This window comes from Rhododendron vialii, chromosome 12a (assembly GCF_030253575.1).
Source record: "Rhododendron vialii isolate Sample 1 chromosome 12a, ASM3025357v1".
Taxonomy (NCBI): domain Eukaryota; kingdom Viridiplantae; phylum Streptophyta; class Magnoliopsida; order Ericales; family Ericaceae; genus Rhododendron; species Rhododendron vialii.
Window position 1 is genome coordinate 10,779,239 of NC_080568.1, and position 22,251 is coordinate 10,801,489.

Below are 22,251 nucleotides of genomic sequence, written 5' to 3' on the forward strand. Positions count from 1 at the left end.
GGAGGCGGCTGTCAGGGAGACTTTCATTAACCTCACTCAAGAGACTTGCAATGCCCAATCCTATAGATTTTTTTAAACTTTATCTAAAAAATATAGTATAATGAGTGGGATAATTGGGAGGTGTGCAGGAGCCCGGGCCCCGCTTGTATCTCTCTACGTTCGCCTCTGTATGGACTAACTTTATGTGTTCTTTTTACAAGGGTGTTCAAGAAAATTCATATAACCACTAAACCAATCCGATTCGAATAGTTTTATTTTGTCCAGTTTTGCGATTTATTAATCCGGTTATAGTTCTGCAAAAATAATAGCCAACGGTTATGGTTCTGTTATTGGTTTTCATCAAATTAAGAACCACGATTAGAATCGAAATGGACCATATTATATCAATACACTAGTGAATACCTATGCCTAAAGGTACGGCTCGAACGATCAACACAAGTAAATAACTAATCCAATGAATATTCAACTATGTGAAAAAAATAATAACCCAAGCATATTTATTGATTTGGTTAACTTGAATCAGCAAAAAAGAAAATTTATTTTTTTTGATCCCTAATGTTTGCATGCAAAAACTCAAACACATAAAACTTGATAAAATAAAAAACATCATTCGAGCCGTCCATCTTGGATGAAGTGATTCGGGGAGCCAGTAGTGAGCTTCCTGTAGTGCAGCATTCGAGCTCGTCCATCTCGGCAATCAATGCTTCAGATATGTTAACTCTTATCGGTAAGCATTAACTTCAACCGGAAAGAGTTAAGTTTGACCGGTAAGAGTGCTTCAATAAATCTAAATTATCGAATGAGGAAAAGGATTGGAGTTTTATGTAGTGCACAACCGCACTATGACCTCAATCTGGCCATTCATTTCAGCATGAACGACTCAAATTTAATCCGAGCTCTTATTGATTTGAGCCGTCCATTGTCGAAATGGACAGCCGAATCGGGCGCACTACACTATTGTGGAGCGAGTTGCCTACAGGCTACAACATCCCTAGGTCTTTGCAAAAAGGGACGGTTTTGTTTTTTTGTGTTTTTGTTTTTTTAAAGAGAGGGCAATAAGGTAATTTCACCTATCAAACTCACCTAGACAATAAGGGACGGTCGGATGCGGCATTACAAGTGCACTATAGGGAGCTCACTATGGCTCCCCGGGTTCGGGTGAATCCTTGTTATAAAGTATTATTTTTACCCCTCCTTGATTAATGATTTGACATAAGAAGAAGAAATGAATTTTACAAGGAGAATGCCCATAAGAGAGAATTAAGGAGAGAGCTTAATTTTAATTTTTAAGTATAGGTAATAAAGTCAATGGGTTTGTAATCTAATAACGCTTTCTCACCTTTTTCAAATGGAACGTGAGTGTTCGATTCTCGCTAGAAGCGTGTGTGCCACACATTTGCCGCTTAGCGGTACTCCTTTCTCATTAAGATTAGGCTTAATATCTATCGAGTGGAAAAAATATATGACAGATAAAATAAATACTACAGTAGTATATATTCTCTGAACTTGTTTAAGAAACAGGAACATTTCAAAAAAGTTCTTCCGGAGTTAAAATTTAAGAATTGATTTTCACATGCTTCTTCTTTATACCTACACTTTCTGTTTTTGTTTTTTAGCAAAAAAATAAATACATATATTTTTACTACTAAAAAATTAAAAAAAAAGTGTGGATATAAAAAGAGGTATAAAAATCACTTTCCTAAAAATTTGTAGGTCTTTACTATAAAAAAAACATGGATAAAAATCAAGGGCTTGTTAGTTTGGTAATTTTGGGTATTTTAGTTTTGATAGTAGGTAGAGAGAGAAATAAGGTAATAATTGGAGAGAGATAATGAGTGTAGAGAAATAGAGGGAGAAATAAAATTAATAATTAAAAAAATAAAATAATAATTAGAGAAAAATATAAGATAATAATTAAAAATTAAAATTAAAACAAAGTAAAATTTGGAAAATATCCCAAAACTTTTTGCCAAACCAAAAACAGGAAAATTTACTGGAGCAGGGCATGAAAACGATACGTAAAACTAGAAACTGAAAACCCTATATAGTGGAGTATTCGCTCTCACAACGAAGACTTCAAACAACATATCCAAAATCCCCTCCCTCTCTGCAAGACACAGAATTTCAACTCTCTCTCTCTCTCTCTTTCTGGAAATAGGATTTCCTCAGTTCGATTTCTCTCTACCCATTCGCTTGCTGCTGCTACAGCCATGGCGGCGGAGAGCTCCAGATCCAGTTCATCGGCCGATTCGTACATCGGGAGCTTGATTAGCTTGACATCCAAGAGTGAGATGAGATACGAAGGCGTTTTGAACATCATCAACACAGATGAGTCCAGTATCGGATTGCGAAACGGTACTTTCTTTAACTTCTTGGGGGTTTCAATCTTTGTTTGAAATTATGGAGTTAACTTATTGGACATCATTACTTTATTTGATTGTCTGTTTTGTTTGATAGGTTCTGTGGTGCTTTAGAATGAGAGAAGAATATTTTTGACTTTTACTACTCTTGTGAAACTATAATTACGAACACAACCTTAAAACACAACACAACTACGGGACCCATGTGCATCCAACTACTCCGGCCACAATGTATGCGGCCAAGTGCATCCAACGGCTCTAGACACAACTGTGTACTAAGTTGTGTTTAAAGTTGGGTTGCTAGGCTTTTTGTTATTTATGTTTGTAATGTGTACATGCGTTAGTAATGGTAGTGATAACGAAAAATTATTGGAAAAATGTGCGTGCTTAAACTGAGTGCAGATGTGAGTGCGTTTTCGGGTAGAACTTTCTGCATCCGTAGCAGGTCTGGTAGGTTCAAGGCTGTGTTTTTCATTGGGGAGTGATTTTCGCACCCCCCAAATTTTTAACCGCACTCCCCTTGATCAATATGGGGTTTGCAAAATCAATATGAGTTGATTTTTGCACTCCTCTTGGGAGAGCGGTTAACAATTTGGGGAGTGCGAAAATACTCCCCTTTACATTAGCTGGGTTTGTTCGGTAGCTTTGGAAAAAAGTTTCACCTTTTAGGCACCAACTCTACGTAAGAAGTTAACTTATGCCCAAAATGTTTCACTTCGGCAACACAAGTTGAATATATAGTCCAAACAAAGCCTAATTATTTAGGCCCCGGGCTTTCTTTCGAAAGCACAAAAGCTTGCATTTTTAGTCCAAACAACTTTGTTTTTTGGCCCTATTTCTCAGAAAGGCCAAAAGGAAGAAAAGTTTCGACTTTTTAAACATCCCAAAGGCAAACAAGTCCAACTTTTTGGCATGAGGATGAGATGAAGTGGTTGGAGGATCTCTCCATGTTTAGTTGCATGTTCACAAACATCATGTTATGTACCTATTCTTAGTCTGCATGTTTCTATGTAACTGTGTAAGTACATGACGGAATGGCAGCCTCATGTTTCGAACTGAAATTGATCATTGTTTTATGTGTTCTTGATTGTTGTCCTAGTCAAGTGACTAGGTTTTGAAATGATTTGTATAGTTGGAGCTAGTTTGAGTTAGTGTGTTTTTGTTTGGGTAAGTTGCAAAAAACATAGGTTAATACCATATTTAGTGTGCCTGGCCTTGCACTCTGGCGAGAACATTCGGATTGATGTTAGTCAATATGCGGATTAATGTTACTCCGATTTATTAAAAGTGAGGTTAGAGATTACTAGATTAGAGATTTTGATATGGGATATTGATCTTTTGAAATGAAGCAACAAAATATTTCACTTTCCCTATGAAGCAGTTTTTTGTAATTAGCAATCATCCAGAATAGTGTATGATAAATCTGTAAAAGAGATATGAGTACACTGACCAATTTTAGTATTTTAACACAGTTGATAAACTTGTTTGAAGGAATTCACTTTGTTGACTGCGCTAGTGCTGATTGCAATTTCTTCTTTGTATATGTGGTAGTTAAATCCTGTTATGATACTGTGGTTGTCATGTTAATTTTTTGAGTTGGTCTATTTAATGGCAGTGAGATCGTTTGGCACGGAAGGACGGAAAAAAGATGGTCCACAAGTTCCTCCTAGTGATAAAGTATACGAGTACATTCTGTTTCGTGGAAGTGATATTAAGGTAGTTTGATGGGAAACAACTTTATGCCTATTGTCTTATCTTGTCATTCAATTTGTATATTTCTCATTTCCATGTGCCGCGAAACTCTCATGTCGTACATTGACTCGATTCCCCATATACCAGGAAGGTTTTTTCCGCCTGTATGTAAAAAAATTGTAAAATCCACCTTAGCCATTTCTTTCGATGATAATGATTTCTTTCCATATTTTGTGGATCAGTGAAAGAATCATTCAACAATGCAAACATCCTACCTTAGAGATGAACAATCCTCCATTATAGTTTCTAATATCACGTATAATTTATTAACCTGGGATATAACCGTGATTGTGGCCTCACCTGTCTACTTTTGTTTCTGTGTGAATAGCATGAGTGCTATAGTTATTCCCCAGCCATCTCCTTGAATATTATTGAAAGGTATAGTTCTATACTTTATGTGGATAGCAGGCATTGGCAAGCAGTATTGAGTATTGACCACAGCTGATGCAGAAGGAATAAGAATTGAATACTCTTCGTCCATATTTTCCGGCTGTCCATTTTCCTGGTCTTGAAGCAGTACTTACAGTACTTATGTGGCCATACATGATGTTTGCTCAAGTTGATACATGTTAGGCAGATGCCGCAGATGGTATCCCATAAAATATGTAGTCCAGAACCAGTAGTGGCACTTGTCAAAGGGATATCTTGTAACTCAATAATTTTGAAGATTCTGTAATGAAGAGATTACTTCATCAGGGATATCTCATTATGATCTTTACAATTACGTCATTACGAGTGTGTATATAGAAGGTGTGATGATGAGACATGTTTATCTCGTTTATCTGATGATTTATGAGGAGAAACGCTTAAATCCATTCTCATAAGTTTCTGAGCACCTTCTCTCAGATCTATCATTTTCTGACAGCCCCATTATATATATATATATATATATATATATATATATATATATATTTATTTATTTATTTATTTATATATATATATATTTATTTATTTACTTTTATATGTCATAGTTTAGTCATCAACTATTTTTGGATCTGATCACCATAAATGAATGAATTGTCTTCATTTGTTTTTGGTAATTACACCAAATATTTATAGTTTTGAATAAATGAAAATGTGTTGTATTATCTTAGGGTAGTGATTTTCATACTCCCTCTTTTACCATTTGCACTCCTTTTTTGTCCTTGTTCATGTGAATTTACTTTGTTACCCTTTCATAAGTGCACTTCTCCACACATAAAGGGGTAATATTGTAAATTCACACCATATAAAGACAAAAAAGAAGTGCAGATGGTAAAAAGGGGAGTGTTAAAATCAATTCCCTTATCTTATTGATTGCTGTAAAAACAAAAGACTTGGATTGATTTTGCAGAAATGCAATTCATTTTGTTCTGTATTTGTTTTAGTGAGTAAGATTTAATTTTATTCATTACTAGTGATTATCATATTGCTAACCAAAACTTAACATGTACTAATCTGAATTGTATACTCATTTACCTTTGTTATAGTCCTATAGATGATGTCATTATGCAGTGCTTGCTTCTCTTCTTCAAAGATGCTCTAAATTCTAATGTTAGTGGCAGGATTTCAGTTATGACTTCTAACTTTGTTTGAGGGTTTGTCGAAAGATTAGTTTGGGTCTCCTTGCAAATTTTGGCATTTTGATAGAATCATGTAGGAGGTCGGTAGTTTTGCATAAGTGCATTTCCCACTAATAGGTCTGCGTCTTAGACCCAGCTGTTGTTGTCTTCCCATTAATCTTTTCGACTGTAGAATTCTAGTTTCTTGTCAACGGATTGTGACCAATACTTTTACATGTTCGGTTCCTTGTGCAAAAAAGTGAGTCTTTTATGACAATGTGCATTACTTGAGAGTAAACTGGAAGCCCTCATCAGCGATGGTTATTCTTAAGTATTTGGTCCATGCCCTCTGGTTTCTGACCTTTGTTTTCAGTTGCTTGATAAACTGCAAGGCATGATTATTTTGGGGAAGACCTTCTTGTCTTAGACTTCAGCTTGCCTCTGTCTTTTCTTATTTAACTTTATATGTCTGTTCTTCCTCTGCTGGTTTTATAAGTCACACCCTTAATCATTCTTTGTATGATTACAGGACTTGCAGGTTAAGTCTTCTCCCCCTGTTCAGACTTCACCACCCTTAAATAGTGATCCTGCTATTATTCAGGTGATAAGAAGGAAGACGATTGTATATGTGGTGCATTAAGTTCCTTAACAAAAATAATAAGATGTCCTAGATTGTTATATTTTGCTCTGAAGTCCTGCCAATTTCTAATGCAGTCTCACTATCCTGTTCCCGCTTTGACATCTCAAAGCTTGCCTTCTGCTGTTAGCGGGTCTTTGGGAGATATCAGTTCCCATACAGCACAGGTGGGCCATCCAGGGGCAAGTTTCCAAGGTGGCTTGCCTTTGTATCAACCAGGAGGAAATATAGGGTCTTGGGGTCCTTCCCCCCCTCCTCTGACTGCTAATGGCGGTGGATTAGCTATGCCAATGTATTGGCAAGGATTTTATGGGCCCCCCAGTGGGCTACCTCAGCTGCACCAGCAATCTTTGCTTCGGGGACCACCCGGGCTGTCAATGCCTCCTTCCATGCAACAGCCAATGCAGTATCCTGGGTTCAATGCCTCTTTGCCGACTGGGGCTTCTAGCTTACCAGTTTCAAACTTGCCAGACTATCCTTTTCCTCTGGTTCCTGGTACCACTAGTTCCCTTGATCCAGCATCCATGGGTTTTCCGGCTTCAACTTTACCATCAATGCTGCCTCCAGCGCCATCCGGTGGACTAACTTCTGAAACAACACTACCTAGTTTTATCCCAAACAAGGCTTTTAATCCCACCCTGCCCGCTGCAACATTAAGTGCTACTTTGCCCGTGCCTTCTCCTTTGATTACGTCAAGTCCAGCTACAAGTGCTGTTGTACCATCAGTCTCTAACAAGACTAGTGTATTATCTGGTCCATCTTTGCCATATCCAACCGTGTCTCAAACCACATCCTCTGTTGTTGGGACATCGAGTTGTAGTCAGACAGAAACACCGCTACCTTTACTTGTAACCCCTGGTCAGTTGTTGCAGCCCGGACCAGCAGCAGTCTCTTCATCTCAGCCTTCACAGACAGTTCATAAGGATGTGGAGGTCGTTCAAGTATCTTCATCAGGGGCAGAACCTCCAGCGGCAGTAGTGGCCAAAGCTCAACCACCAATATTGCCCCTGCCACAACCTTCACATTCTGGCCAGAAGGTGATCCCTATTCATTATTTTCTGTTCTCTCTCTCTCTCTCTCTCTCTCTCTCTCTCTCTCTCTCCACATTTCCTTCCCTAATATGTTGCTTTCATGTGGGGTGATCTCTCTATGAACACTGATAAGGACTCTTACATTTCGTCTTCTTTCTTTCTCCTTCAGCTGAATGGAGCTTCTTTTCAAAGTCGTAACAGCTACAACGGCTACCGAGGGCGTGAAAGGGGAAGAGGAACTGGGGTAATGTGTTATCTCTACTTTGAGCTGCAGGTTCTTTTTACGTTTTCCTGAACAAAAATACAAGTTCACTACACTTTCCTAAAGTTCCTTATTGTGCAATTTTATTCCTCCAAAATATGTCCTTGTATATTTCACAAATGTGCAGAGATACTTGTTTTAGTTCATTACTGATTTTCTCTATTGTCGTTAATGTGTGATCGTAGAAGGGTACTTTTGTAATATGAATCCTGATGAAGTGCTATTTGTGTTTGCCAACCTTGCTTCATTGAGACTTTAGTTTTAAATACCTCAATGTTTGTTTCGTATTCTTCCTAGAGGGACCACTTAATGTCAAATATCAAATGGCCATTGTTGTGCATTTGTGCATATGTTTTGATCTTTTGCATTTTTGCTCTTATGTTACGTTCATTTGCTACTAAGTTCATTTTAACTTGGCCAGGGAAGTGTTGACAGTTACACTGAAAGGTTTGTTCTTCTTTGTGTCTGCTACTGGCTATTGCATTGTAGTTCCTGTAGTCTTATATAATGTTTAGGGCCACTAGTATAGAATCGGGGTGTAGCTCAAATTGTTTCCTGACTTGAGATTTATCTTGCATTATGCATGTGTTAATCCATGGTAATATTATAAATTTTAACGTTGTGAAATTTAACCAGCCAATTCTAAAATATGAACGCTAATTCGAATGGGGTCTTGATTGCATAGAATGCTGAATGTTGGTTTGCAGAGTTCACGTCCAGTGGCGAAATTTACTGAGGATTTTGATTTTATGGCGATGAACGAGAAATTCAACAAGGATGAAGTATGGGGCCACCTTGGGAAAAGTAACAATACTAAGGAAAAAGAAGGCGATGGGGAAGGCACTGATGAAGATGATTATGAAGATGAAGACGATACTGAATTAGCTAAGATTGATACTAAAGTGAGATACACCCTTCCGGCTTTGTACATTTTGAAGCTAGATTTAACCTAGGCGAATGTGGCTATCTCATTATCCATTTTCTGTCTGCTTACATCATTTTTGTTTCTGCTTTTGTGTTCTGTAGCCCATTTACAACAAGGACGACTTCTTTGATTCCCTCTCTTCCAATGCGTTGGATAATGAATCAAACAGAGGAAGGACTAGGTTCTCTGAGCAAATGAAGATAGACACAGAGGTAAAATAGTGACCGTTGGCTGTTTTGCTTTCTTGTTTGCTTGTCTTTATTCATCTGTATACATATTGCCCTTTCATGTTTGAAAAAGTAAATTCATGAAAAGGGAACTATTGCACGTTCATATAGATAAAAAAAAGAAAAGATTAGATATCAAAAAATCTAGTGCGAAAATAGCTACCCTTTTGCTTTTATCCTCTCATATTCTGGAACCTTTTTTTTTTTTTTTTTCTGTCTCTCTGACATAGTAATGTTTTCCCTGGATGCAGACATTTGGTGATTTCCCGAGGTATCGTGGCGGCCGTGGTGGCCGTGGGCCCTTCCGTGGTGGTGGCCGTTTTCGAGGAGGCGGTTATTACGGTAGGGGATACGGCCATTATGGTGGGAGGGGTCGTGGCCGCGGCATGTCAAGTTATGCTTCCTAGATACCCTGTAGAAACTTTGAATGTTTGTGTTGGTTTTGTGACTCTGCTTTGTAACGTTTGTGCTGCCTATTACTGTTCATTGGCCAAAAATAAAAACTCGGGATCATTGCTCTTCTTTGACATGTCTTCCTCTTTGTCGAAGCATTTTTCTTTCAATTGGTTTGCTTTCTGGATATGAAGCTGTTGTTGGAGAAGAATTTGTTTTACCAGTAACGCTAGCATTGCATTAAGAAGGTTCATATGAGCATAAACGTAGGCGTCTTAATTTTCTTGTAATGTGCTATTCATAATTAAGTTACTACTACGGTATTTGGTCAATATGTACATTAGAAACAAGGTGCGTGCCTGGCTTGGTTTCTGCGGGTTATTATAAGACAAAGTTTATTCAATCCGTACTTGACGGGTTGGATATTTTCTCACCTTAATAACCAACCCGCAAAATCTTGAAATTGACGAGCTGGTTGGATTTTCAACAGTTTCGAAGAGCAGCTTAAGACGGGTTGGGTGGTTGACGAATTCAAAAAGGCCAAAAAAAAAAAAAAACGAACTTAAAATGAGAGCAAAAAATGAAAGCACCAGATTAACAAGAGTAACAAACTACACTTTATTTAGGTCATTGAATATTAAACTGAGCAAGTTTAACAGCAAAATGAGACCATATTTTACAAGTGTAACGACAATGTAAGCGGTATTCTTTACGGTGGCGGAACTAAGTAGGGGCCGGGCAGGTCTCCCTCCCCCAAAGTTTTAGATACTTATTATTTTCATATGATTTATAGTAATGAGTATTATTGAAATCACTAATGTAATAGTTTCTTATAATCCTAATAATTGTGGTTTTTATTTAATAAAATCAAGTTATTTTACATTCTTATTTCTCTTTCTTTTCTTTACCTTTTTATTTTTATTTTTTTTGCATAAATACAAAATAAGCAGGCAAATTTTGTAGGCCTAACGAAAATAGTAGACCAAAATGATTCATATACTTTTATTGCGTTAGGCTGATATAATTTTAATATACAAAAATGAATTATATTAGAAAGTAAATGCTCTATATAACAAGCATATGTTTAGATAAAAACTATGTTTATTAAGTCGGCCTCTTCAGATCAAAATTCTGACGACTCCACTAATTTTTCTTACACACATAGATGGTGGGTTAGGCCGGGTTATTAGTAGATTGCGGAGATTAATCTGCAGTCAATCTAATCTCCCACTATCTGGATCCGCTATGAGAATTCCTCCCTGGAAAAAATTTCATGGGATCCGGACCATCTATCTTGGCATTCAATGATCCGGATTCAAAACAAACTTTTCCGGAGAAGGGTTCACTTTTTCCTGACTCTTCCCCTTGTCACCTGCCCACCCTAACTCATTCTTGCTCCCCAACCACATGTAACGGTAGTTTCTTCAATCAGGTGGTTTTTGTTGGAACTCTTCTCTTCTTTTTTTTTTTTTTTCCCGGCTTCCTACTTTTCCAGTTCGAAATGCCATTGCTTTGGGTTAGTTCTTCATGGTTCAATTTCAAGTTACGACGATTTGGTGGGTTGGCCGGTTTTTTTTTCACACTTATATTATACTCCTATGTATTCTCGTCACAAATATACTACTCTACTAGTATATAAGTCCACTCATTGTCATTCAGAATGTCAAAAACTATACTTTGACATTTCGTTTTAACAAAACTCAACTCCACCTATTGCCATTTGTCGACACCAAAAGATAGTACAGTCATTTTTTATGCAAATTTTGGCACTAATGATGGCTATTGCCGTTTCTCCCACGTCATCAAAGCTACAATATTTTTTAATTTATTATTTTACAATGAAAAATGAGACGTGTTTGAACCAATGGTCTTAATTTGGGATCGTGCAAAAATGACTCCAAATCGGTGCGACATTGCTTGTTCTTTGACTTGTTGACACCTCAACAAATTAAAGAGGCGTTTCCGTTAAGCTAAAAGTTATGAATTACTTTTTGTAATACTTTGTAGTCAAATTGTTTTCACTAAATTATAATTTAAAGATGGTATAAGAGAACCGGAGGGGAGAAGTCAAAGACAAAATAGATGTGGAAAAAAATTTACTGCAAGAGAAACAACTTTACTTTTTGACAATAAGTTATAAACAAAAATGACATTACGAAAAGATCTTCATGAAGTTATTTTGACACCAACCGATGGATGCGTTCGTTTTGGTTATTCTTTAAATTAAAAATAATGTATTGAGAGAATAATTTGTCTTGTAAAATAAAAAATAATAAAGTACTTGAAACCTTGAGAATCAAAAAAGAATTAGAGAAAGTACTTGAACCCTTAACTAAAAAAACACCTTACAGTCCCTCGTTTCCCCATTGGCTCGCCTCCAGCTGAAGGAGCTAACCTCTCTGCAACTGTAATTCCTATGTCTGTGTGTTTGATCTCCTCTCAACCTACAAACCCTAACCCTAAACCCCAACCTCAAAACCTCTAATTTCTCTCCATTGGAAATGTGCTCTTCTGTTTCGCCTACCCCTCTCTTCTTCCCCACTACCACTCGCTTCCTATTCCCTCGCTGCCATTTCTCGTTGCTCAATTCAGCACGCCCAATTCTCTTCACTCCTACATCTATAAACCCTAATTCACGTCTCCCTCCATCTGTAGCCGTTAGTAACGTTGATGTGTCGTGGTTCTCGCCGGAACCGGCCGCCATCGATGACTACGGCGGCTGGGCGATCGTCGAAACTCCGGCTCTGAAGAAGAAGAACAAGAAAGGTCTCGTTTTTATATCGAACATATGCGTTTTTTTTATGTAATTCTTGCTTGTAATGAGAACTGATTGCTTGGGAGGAGCTAGGAAGTGGGTAATCGTGGTCAATTAGCTACACCCTACGTATCACGGTCACTTCCTCGGAGTCCACTTCATCGGGGTCCACGTACCTGTGTCAGACAATTTAAAGGCAACGTAACAACATTCTCGCTGCACTTGACAACTCTTGTTTTTCAGATAGTATCTATGAAAAAAGAAAAAATTGTGGCCGGAAAGGTTGGAGCATATAGAAATTGAAATATTATTAATATACGGAGACTTGTCTGACATTCAACTCCTAAGTGTGGTATGTTTTTCTCAGACATTTTCGGTTTGGACACTCCGGGGACACACTAGAAAATGCTTCGGACACTCTCGCATCACTCGCAAGTCACGTCGTGGGTGGGTGTTAAAATGTTTAAAGCTTAGAAAAGTCCTTGTGCTTCTTTGTGTGACATATGGTAGTTTATTGATTATAAAGATGCAGATGATGAAACATTTTTTTGTTGGAATACTTTTGTGAATGATGTGATGATAAATAAGATTGAAGTAACTATGGCGTTTGATTTTTGATGCTCCTTTACTGGTTTTCCGAAATTTCTTCCAGTTTTCCCAGTAAAGATTTGCAAGACTACTATCTTTGTACATAAATCAATTGGTCTTTTGGTTCCCTCCTCAAGATTTTATATCTTCTGCTTTTGGTAATTCTCCTCTAATGCATAATTTTGAGTCGATATTTTCACTTCATTGGACTTACATACTGTGTGCCTCTCTTTTATTCCAATTTTTTTGTGGAGATTTTCTGCTCAAGGCACATAAAGAGCGGGAAAGAGAAAGCAAGGGTCATAACAGAGGAGAGAGAATAAACACGAGAGGAGTGAGTTTGCCCCCCCACTAGACTAAAATCCTGACTCTGCCCCTGAGAATTTGTGCAGGTCTGTCTCCCTTTCTGTTGGTGGGTATTGGGAGTTCAATAGCTGCTTTACTCGCTGCAATTGCTCACTTCTCACTATCTAGAAGAGGTCAGTTACTTGGAGTTTTAGTTTATTTTTTCATATTTATATGTTTGGTTTTCTCTAAAATGGGTCGAAACTATAGTTACTTGATGCAGTACTCGGAGTGTGTTGAATCGGGATTTATTATACCCCTTTGGTTTTATTAGGTATTGCTGTAAAATTTAGCAGTCCAGTTACTGCGTTGCATGGGGTTATAAGGCTATCTGCACTTGATAAAGATGTTGAGAGTAAAAGCACAGATTATGATGCATTACCGGCTGATGTTGTGGTTCCTGAGTCAAACATGGAAATTTCAAATGGTGAGTTTGTTGAAACTTTGGTATCCGTAGTAGGTACGTAGGATTTTGATGAGTTCTCGTGTTTTAGTGATGTCTTATATTGGTTGCTTCTTTTGAATTGGTTTGTGTCTCAGCACATTTAGTAGAATGACTCAATGTTTAACTATAAATGGAAATGGAAGTCTTCTGTGCATACGTTGAGAAACATGGGCATTGCATATGCAATTTAAGACTGGAAGCTTGTCTACTATCCCTGGGTATTGCAACGGCGATGGAAGAAGTAGGCTTATTTATTACCCATTTACCCTTGAGTTGTCTTACGTGTCCTTCACAAACAATTGGCAGCAGTTCAAATTAATAATTAACACATTTAACTTGGTTTTGTGTTGTGGATCAAAGCTTTTCACCATAGGGCATGGCTGGTCATGTCTGCTAATTTGAAATGCTATGATTGGCAGCTCCATCATTATCTCTGATTAATTTGTCAATCTGATCCATATTCCAACTGGACTTCAAATACTATAAGAGGGTCCGGAGTCCGGACCCTGGAATGAATGTTTCAGTAGTTGGGATGCTGGAATAACCATTAGCTCTATTATAAGAGCGTCCATAATGTAATAATCAAAACCAAAGGCTTGCTAAATTTAGCAATGTTTGCTCAAAAAAGTGCTCACATTGTAATAATCAAACTTAGCAACCAACCAAATTTTGGTCCTTGGATAACCAAAACTAGCAATGTCTTAAATGGAATACCAAAAGATGATGTGACAACTTGGTTATCCAATTTTGAGTATTACATTGTGGATGCTCTAAGCCTGCTTACATCTGAGCCATTCATGTATATTAAGACATTAATTCCATACTATCCTTTTTGTCTCGAGTTTTTTGATTGTCGTATGGTATGATAATGACAATCACAAAGACTCATTACTTGTCATCCATAGAGCTTTTTTTATATGGTTCGTTCAACATAGTTCTGGGGGTTGCCACTTGCCAGTTTATGATATCATTTTGGCGATTTGGAACAAAATCAGCCTTTATTGTCATTGACTGTTGCATGGTGTACAACTTTGTGTACATCACATTCTTTATGACTGATTTATCTGTCATTAGAGGCGAACCATATTAAGAGACAAGAAGGAAAGCTAGGACGTATTTTTGTTCCAGTTGCCATGGATTCAACACAGCAAGAAGCTCTGTTGATGCTGAGGAAACTGAAGGTACGGATCAAAGTACATTCATTGGAAAGAGTACAAACTATTCTTTCTGGAGGATGTGTCCATTTTTAAGAAACATTTTGTTGGCAGCGTCAGCTTGTGGTAGGTTTTATTTTCAATCATCATATGGAAACTTTGCTTCCGTTTCATCATTAAAACCTGCCATCATTTATTCTCTTACCTGAAGGATGTGGTAGTTAACTGGTATGAAATTGACCTAAAATTGGCACCGAAATTTCAATGTAAATGCTTAGCCTGCTTTGTCTCAGTTCAAGTGGTGATTGTTGAATAATTGTTTATTTTGAGGTTCTCCATTAGGAAATCCAATGGTATTGTTGAGGCTGTTTGTATGATGTTTGCTGCCTTGCTGGTTTTCCATATTTCTCCGTCTCTCTTGATCTCCAACCTAGTGTTGGTAAATTTTTCATCAAAATTATTGGTAATTGTTAGTCGGATTGTGACAGTATTTGTTACTGTGATTCGAAACTTCCATGAAAGTAAAGAGAGCCTCTGTAGGGACACTCTCGTTCTTATGAGGTTCTCAATAAATTTTGGGACCTGGAAAGATCTTCATGGAAGTTTTCTAGTGAGGTGTGGATATCCCCTCTGGGGAACAATTGCCATATGTGTTCAGCAGTGGCAGCTTTATTCCAAATTTTCAATCTTTGTCACACGTTATGTAGTAAACATAACTAGTCATAAAATGCTACTTGTCTTTGTGTTCTCCTTTTTATAAATTACCTATATTTCCTCATTATCTGCAGCACTTGTATAGAATGGGGAATGGAGTTTATTCTACTTAAGTGAAGCTTTATCTTGTTCTAAGCAAGCTTTTCACAATTGTGTTTACGTATGCAGATAATTGAAGATGATTTCAGGGCAGATGAATTGTGCACAAGGAGGGAATATGCAAGATGGCTTGTTCGAGAAAATTCTCTATTGGAAAGGTATGTTTAAGACTTAGCAGTCCCCTTTTGGTTCCTTATGTTTATATGTTGATATACTCAGTATTACTATTAGTGTTTCTATTGGGCTTTATCGTGCTAACCTTTTGTACTATCAGTATCACATAAGCATATATGGCCTGCTTTTGGTTGGTCTCTCTCAGCAATTTATTACTATTCTTATAGGAACCCAAAGCATCAAATCACTCCATCTGTAGCACTTTCGGGGTCCATATTTGGTGCATTTGATGATGTGAGCATTGAAGACCCTGATTTTGGGTCCATTCAGTGTAAGAAGGTTTGATGGTTGTATTCACATTGTGAGGGTGTCTCTGATAATGGAACAATTTTCTAATCTTGTCTCTTGAATATCTTATTTAGCCCTGGCTGAGGCGGGCATCATTCTAAGCAAGTTATCTGGTAAAATCTCCAGTTCTGACCCGGATGATTCACAAGGCCATGAAGGTGTCTATTTTTTTCCCGAGAGGTACTTAGACTATACTTCTTTAAAGTTTATTAAGCCAAGTATAATTCTTTTGACTCGAACAAAATGTTTTTGGTACCTTAGGTTCTTATCTCGCCAGGATCTTATAGATTGGAAAGCGCAGCTAGAGTATGAAACCGTGCCTGGAATAGAGGAAAAGGTAGAAGAAGATTGAAACTTATTTGCTATTAAGTTGTATGCTTTTAGTAGTCGTGTTTGGAGTATATGTATACATGCGGTTCTTGAAGAAACTTATTTGCTATTAAGTTGTATGCTTTTAGTAGTCGTGTTTGGAGCATATGTATACATGCGGTTCTCGAAGGTGAAAGCCATTTTAGAAAGAAATCACAGCCTTTCATAGCTTTTAAAACCTGACTTATCTGCAGTCCAGATATCAAAAACCAACATGGGTTTTATGGACATGAGGGAGGTCAGTTCAGATGCATCAACTGGGCTTTTGGTGGATATGCTAGCTGGCGACAATAGCATTCTCAGAAAAGTTTTTGGTATGTCTCTCTGTCACTCTTTCTGTGCAGATAGGTAACAGATTTCAAATGCACGTCCAAGTTTGAATGCATCTTATCTTCCATTTCTATTCAGCTGTTTGGCGCCTTGGTGGCATGCAGATTGTGATGTGATGTTTTGATCATTACCTTTTAGGTTGAGTCACCTTATATGTGCTAGAGACACTAATTACTTTCCTAGAAAACCGTTGAAATAAATTTTAAATGGGATTTTTTTAGGTCGGCAATAGTTTTATTTTGACTTCTTTTGGTTACTTAATGTGCCTCATGATTTGTGTTAATAACTATGGTCTAGCCATCTGGTTAGAAACTGGATAACATGCGTCGAGTTGCATCTTATAGAAAGGTGTCAATTGTTTTTGGCTCTTACGATATCTAGAAGACAGATATGGAGTAATCGGATTTCCAAAGAAGGTGATATGAGGTTCAAGTGAGGTTTTTTGTTTTTTCTCTGCGTTTTTTTTTTTTTTTTTATGGGTTGTTTTTTCTGTACTTGAGTATGGGTATTTCCCCTACTTCTCCTACATAGGTGGGGTCATATGAAGAAATTCCCATCCTACGGGGGAACCCTTGGTCTCTATTAACTGGCAATGATGCTAGCCTTTTCTTCAAGTTGGGGGAGATCAGCACATCAATGCATTTACACAAGTTATAAGGCATTCTCTTCTCACATAAGAGGATCCTACGTGCGTATTTTGTTTAACAGGACAAGGAAAGCGGTTTCAACCAAATAAGCCCTCCACAAAGTCACAAGCAGCAGTGGCACTCACAAGTGGCAGGATGAACAAAGCAATTCATGCTGAACTGTCAAGACTAGTGGCCGAGAACATTTCGAAGCAAAATGAAATGGTAGAAATTAGGTCTGCTCTTCTGGCAAGAGGAGATATACAGAGATATTGGGATGGGAGGCTAGAGGAAGAGAGATCTCGTGCTATTGAGGTGGAAAGGGCTTATCTTAGTGCAATACATGATTTGGAACAGGAGAAGATTGTTCAAGTGAACACCATAGCCCAGCATTTGAAGGAGAAGGCTGCTATAGACTGCCAAAAGCAACTGCTAAGTAGTCTCAAGGAAGAAGTAAATCAGATGACAGAGAGGCTTGCGGCCGACAAGGCTCAACATGAAGATGAGCAGTGTAATTTGAAGGATTTGCTCTCTCATTCACAGGCCAAGTTGGATGGCATGCTTGATACCAAATCAATACTGGAAGCTGAGATAGAATCTCTGCGAATACTACGGTAAAAATTAAAGTTGCAGTTCTGTTTCTTTTCCTCGAGATGTTTAAGAAGAGAAAATATTTAAAGTCTCATGTTTTTTGAGTTACTCCGAAACTTATGTCATGTTCACAAAGTATAATTATTTATTTATTTTAAAACTTTCTGGATCTGTTTTCCTGCATCTGTATTTATTCAAGCTCAGCTAAAGAGTACTTGCATTGTCATATTGGAAAAGACGCGCCTTCTGCAAAGGTTCGAGAGACCTAGTAATCTCACTGCTGATAATATAGGAAATTTAATAATGTTCAAGCATAGAGGACTGAAACTATCTGGATGCCTCCTTTCTCTTGAATGTTTGGGGCAGACTGTGCAGGGTGATTCGGGTTACCTTTACTCGAGGCCAACCTCCTGCAGCGTTTTTGCATATTGGCAATATCCAATGGTTGCCCCCGGTCTGTTTGCATCACCGTCCCCTTCGCTACTTCTTATGGGACAAAAAAATAGAACACTAAAAATATATTCTTTTCCTGAAATGCAAGAATTATTTACCCTTGTCGCTAATGTGGAAGGCCCAACTACTTGTAGTGTTGTTTAGAACTTAGAAGTTGTATCAGGCTTAAGCACTACAAGGTCTACCTAACACTGGCCAACCATGGCTCAAACTATCAATATGGGTGTACTCTTGTTCAATAAAGTAACCCTTCTTGCTTCTTTTATTGCTTCCTAGCCAAATGAAAACATCAGGGGGAAACAGATGCTTCTGTTTTCTATGGTGGGCATTTTTATCACTGCTTGCAAAATTGTGGCACTTCTAATATTTGTTTTACCTGTAATTTGCTTTTGTTTTCTATCTTTTGAATTCAAATTGCTTTTGTTATTTTTGTAAATGGGGTAAAAAATATTGTTTCTAGTTTTATCATAGAACTCTGAGAGAACCTAGTTCTTACAAATGGATGTCATGGATGCAGATCTTGGATTGAGGATGAAGCTAGGAAAAGCCAAGCCCGTGTGAAAGTTCTTGAGGAGGTCAGACGAAGGTGGAAATGGGAGGACCAACCTTAATGCTTTTGATCTGTTTACAGTGAAGAATTGCTGAGAAATCACTTGAAGAAACTGTTTTGCCAAGGGATACGCCATAGATCTTCTATGCTTCTTGGTCATCAGGGTGCCCGGTTACAGTTTCCTGGTTAGAGTTTCTGCATCGTTCTTTGTTTACATGCGATACTATGCTCCGATCATGTACTTCAAAATTTGTGAATCATGGAAGATGTAAAGAGGAAAAAAAAGAGGGTTTTTGTGATCTTTTTCGAATGCAGTTTTGTTCTCCAATCTTCCCAAGTACTTGTGTGAAAAGAGGGATATCTCATCTCGGGTGCCTTGTCTTTGTCGAGTAGGAGTACTATTTAGTGGCAAATTGTATGTGTCTAAAGGGGATAGAGCAACAAGTCTATAGCCAAAAACACTTGCACGCACAAACACACAAATTTCTCACATTAAGAATGAGGCCTACACATACTGCACTGTAAAGGAGGTAGAGCAATAAGTTTCATATATGAAAACTCGTTTGTGGGTCATTAGCCATGCATACAAACATAAAAAATTGCCAAGCCATTTCATTCCAAGATCAGTAAGAAATAGCAAAGCTCTTGTCCTAGCTGTAGTGTTGCAACCAACATAAAACCACTCACTCATGTACCCACTAGATCCTGTTGTTTCAAAGTTCGAACCATTTTCTACATTAAAAAACAAGTGCAACTAGCTAGTTTCCATCTCTTGTCACTGGAAAAGAAAAAGTGGACAGTGGACTAGCCCTGGGGGACCTCGGTGGCAGCTCGGAAATCTTATTCCCATAACAATCATAATAAATCACACCGGAAAATTCCAGCGGCTGGCATTTCTCCCCCATCAGGATTTCCTTCTGCCACAAGCCGCCTTCTCCGAACCCTTCCTCCGCCACTTTCCTGCCACCAGTCTCCGCCTCCACCTCTGCCTCCGTTTTCCGCTGGTTTACGATGAATGGAATAGCCTTGTTACTGATTGCAGTCATGAGCTGCCTTGGTGACCTCAAAGGGGACTTGGGCACAAACTTGTCTTCCTCCACCTCTGCCTCCGCCTCCACTTTCCGGTGTTGGATAACAAACGGAATAACCTTGTTACTGATTGTAGCCATGAGCTCTGGTGACTTCAAAGGTGGATTGGGCGCGAACTTTGAGTCATTCAAGGACACATTGGAATGAGTTCTTGAGACTCTTTTTGCATGTTTTGCACATAAAGCCACAAGAGATGAGATTGAGATGAACAGCCCAATTGATATCAATGGAATGGAACCCATTTGACGGTCGCCGGCGTGTACTAGGGTTGGCCGGACCATTTTGAGAAAGAGTTAGTACAAGTTTAGGAACTGAAAATCAATATGACTGTATGTATATAGTTTCGGATTGGGTCGGTCTTTGCTGGTAGCAGTTAGATGTTAGGAATAGAGAAGACTTTCTAGGTTTTCTTAAATGGCCATTTTGCCGCTATAATAAAGAACGACTTTGGCAGATAGCTGTTAAGGTTGCAATATTCTCTCCTGGGGAAGGTTGCACTCAATTTCTGGTGTACCTCTGTTTAGATTAGATACTCCTACATTTTAAGGCACATAATCATGTGAGAAACTCTAAACATGGAGTAATTATTCAGTGTATCCAGAGTACCATATGACGTTGCCTGCGTGGTCACTCCTAACCATTTATGTACTGACAAATTATGTGGTATGATAATTATCATTCACTTTTCTTGGGTGATTAATCCATATTGTGTGGTGGCGATATTTTATTTGAGGAGAGTACTGCGATACTCTCGAACTACCAAATAACAATTGACTTACTCCGGAAATATCCAATAATTGGCCTTAAACATTGGATCTTGAGATTTTTTGCGACTGAAAATGTGTCAGATATTCGTAATTGTTCACCAAAAAATTGAGTTCATGAGAGGGGTTTGGTATGGTACATAAAAAGTATCGATGAAAATGTTGGCCACATATTCTAACATTTTCGTTCATGGAGGACATGGTTCCTTTCCCACGGGGGGCATGATGTGTGCACCACGTTGTATACATCCGAACCGTTGATCTCGGCAATCAAAGGTCCGGAGTGTACGGTGCTGTGCGTAATCTCAACCGTTCAACTATTCAGCAATGTCTCGTGTGTTACACATTTGGAACTCACAAGTAACTTCCCTTTAATCTTACCAAAATTAACTTTTTACTACTCCAGTTTGATCAGAGAATGAGATTGTCCGTTATCAAAACTTTTCATTTTCGTTGTGCAAATTACTATATTTCTCAACGTATGATCAGCACAAATCTCAAAATACGAATTTTAAAGTACTCATTGAATAGGTTTTTTTCCCCCAAAAACGTACAGTATAAAAAATAAAAATTGACGGTGGTTTTGATAGGCATGGCTAATTGTCATCTCATTAGCAAAGTCTTCCTCTACATAAATTTAAGGGGCAGATAACAGTGACAGATTTCAACACCTTGGGTACAGAACATGAATCAACTAGTGTTTTATTTTTTTATTTTTATAACCAGATATCAGGTCAGCTTGCGCATATTTCGACTAATTCCGCGACCCCGAAGTTAATGACCGGACAAATCCTTCAGTTGCTCCAAGATTTAAAATATTTGGCCTCCATAAAATTCGAACATGTGACCTAATGAAAGACGATAAACACTTTTTTTGTTTTTCTCATTCTCATTTTGCCAACCCGTGAAGTTGTAATGTCATATATACTGTAATCCGGACGGCGGAAGTCATGACTATATGGTCTGCAGTACCTGGAAAATGTCAACAAGTGTCATATTGGCTTTATTTTTTTTTGTAGAGGGTGGTTGAGTCAACGCCTAAGGGTGTGAAGAGAACATGCCGAGATGAAACCTGCCCCTGCCTACTGTAAAGAGTCACCAATATCATGGTACATGAGTACTCCATTAATCTAAAATCATGACCCAATATAAACAAAAAAAAGGTAGACATTTATTTACCTGTATTATGCATACCCTACTAAATAAGGTGACTGTTTCACGGACTCAAGATATTTATGGAACCAGTCTACCCACACAGACAAAAGGGTACAGATTGTGCACAAATTTTTTTGTGGGGCCCATCACGGGTCCCTATGAAAAATCAACTCATCCAATACATATAAGTTTTCGACCTTATTATTTAACTTTTCATTGAGATTTTGAGAAAGTGAAAAGTTAAATAATTGAATCGAGCACCTATAAGTATCGTATTAAGCTGATTTTTCTAAAAAAACCCTTCGAAAAGTGTTTTACATTTAATGAACGGCTTGGATCGTTTGTGTGAGACCCATAGTGGGCCCCGCAAAAAATTTTGTGCACAATCTGTGCATGTAATATCTGTGTGGACAGATTTTCTGATATTTATGTGTACTAGTTAAAAATGATAGTATATTACTATATTCTAAACGAGTTGTTAGGAAATTATGATATTTTTAAAAAGTGTTACTCAATTGTTAAAGGATAGTTTTCAGCAGGTCTTATATGATAACCTAAATGGGCAAAGAGTCTAGCTAGCCACGTCTGAAACTTGAGTACTGTGGGGTGGTATTCTAGTTGGCTCTCCTCTCAT

At 38.0% G+C, this 22,251-nt stretch overlaps 3 protein-coding genes and 1 non-coding gene across 6 annotated transcripts; 3 read left to right on the forward strand and 1 right to left on the reverse strand.

Annotated features, from left to right (window-relative positions):
• The first annotated feature begins 2,006 nt into the window (after positions 1 to 2,006).
• Positions 2,007 to 9,238, forward strand: LOC131310880 (protein decapping 5-like). The gene is made up of 8 exons (XM_058338131.1): positions 2,007 to 2,355; positions 3,976 to 4,076; positions 6,183 to 6,254; positions 6,368 to 7,327; positions 7,491 to 7,565; positions 8,291 to 8,485; positions 8,610 to 8,720; positions 8,987 to 9,238. Exons 1-8 carry the CDS (start codon positions 2,211 to 2,213, stop codon positions 9,140 to 9,142), a joined length of 1,815 nt encoding a protein of 604 aa, XP_058194114.1. The 5' UTR covers positions 2,007 to 2,210; the 3' UTR covers positions 9,143 to 9,238.
• Positions 4,861 to 4,946, forward strand: LOC131312204 (small nucleolar RNA U30). Its single transcript, XR_009195775.1, has one exon. It is a non-coding gene; the product is annotated as a small nucleolar RNA U30 (small nucleolar RNA).
• Positions 9,239 to 11,475: 2,237 nt separating the features above from the next.
• Positions 11,476 to 18,937, forward strand: LOC131311170 (uncharacterized). Of its 3 annotated transcripts, none has more exons than XM_058338511.1 (11): positions 11,476 to 11,894; positions 12,864 to 12,950; positions 13,091 to 13,243; positions 14,336 to 14,442; positions 15,298 to 15,386; positions 15,570 to 15,673; positions 15,765 to 15,870; positions 15,952 to 16,027; positions 16,259 to 16,373; positions 17,098 to 17,629; positions 18,577 to 18,937. In XM_058338511.1, the coding sequence occupies exons 1-11, from the start codon at positions 11,630 to 11,632 to the stop codon at positions 18,668 to 18,670; spliced, it is 1,728 nt and encodes a 575-aa protein (XP_058194494.1). In that variant the 5' UTR covers positions 11,476 to 11,629; the 3' UTR covers positions 18,671 to 18,937. The 3 variants fall into 3 exon arrangements, with proteins under 3 accessions (XP_058194494.1, XP_058194493.1, XP_058194495.1); XM_058338510.1 differs by having other exon boundaries at positions 11,482 to 11,894; positions 13,091 to 13,276; XM_058338512.1 differs by lacking the exon at positions 13,091 to 13,243 and having other exon boundaries at positions 11,482 to 11,894.
• On the reverse strand, positions 18,682 to 20,079 carry LOC131311171 (uncharacterized). Its single transcript, XM_058338513.1, has one exon. It carries the CDS (start codon positions 19,977 to 19,979, stop codon positions 19,368 to 19,370), a length of 612 nt encoding a protein of 203 aa, XP_058194496.1. The 5' UTR covers positions 19,980 to 20,079; the 3' UTR covers positions 18,682 to 19,367.
• Positions 20,080 to 22,251: the final 2,172 nt, after the last annotated feature.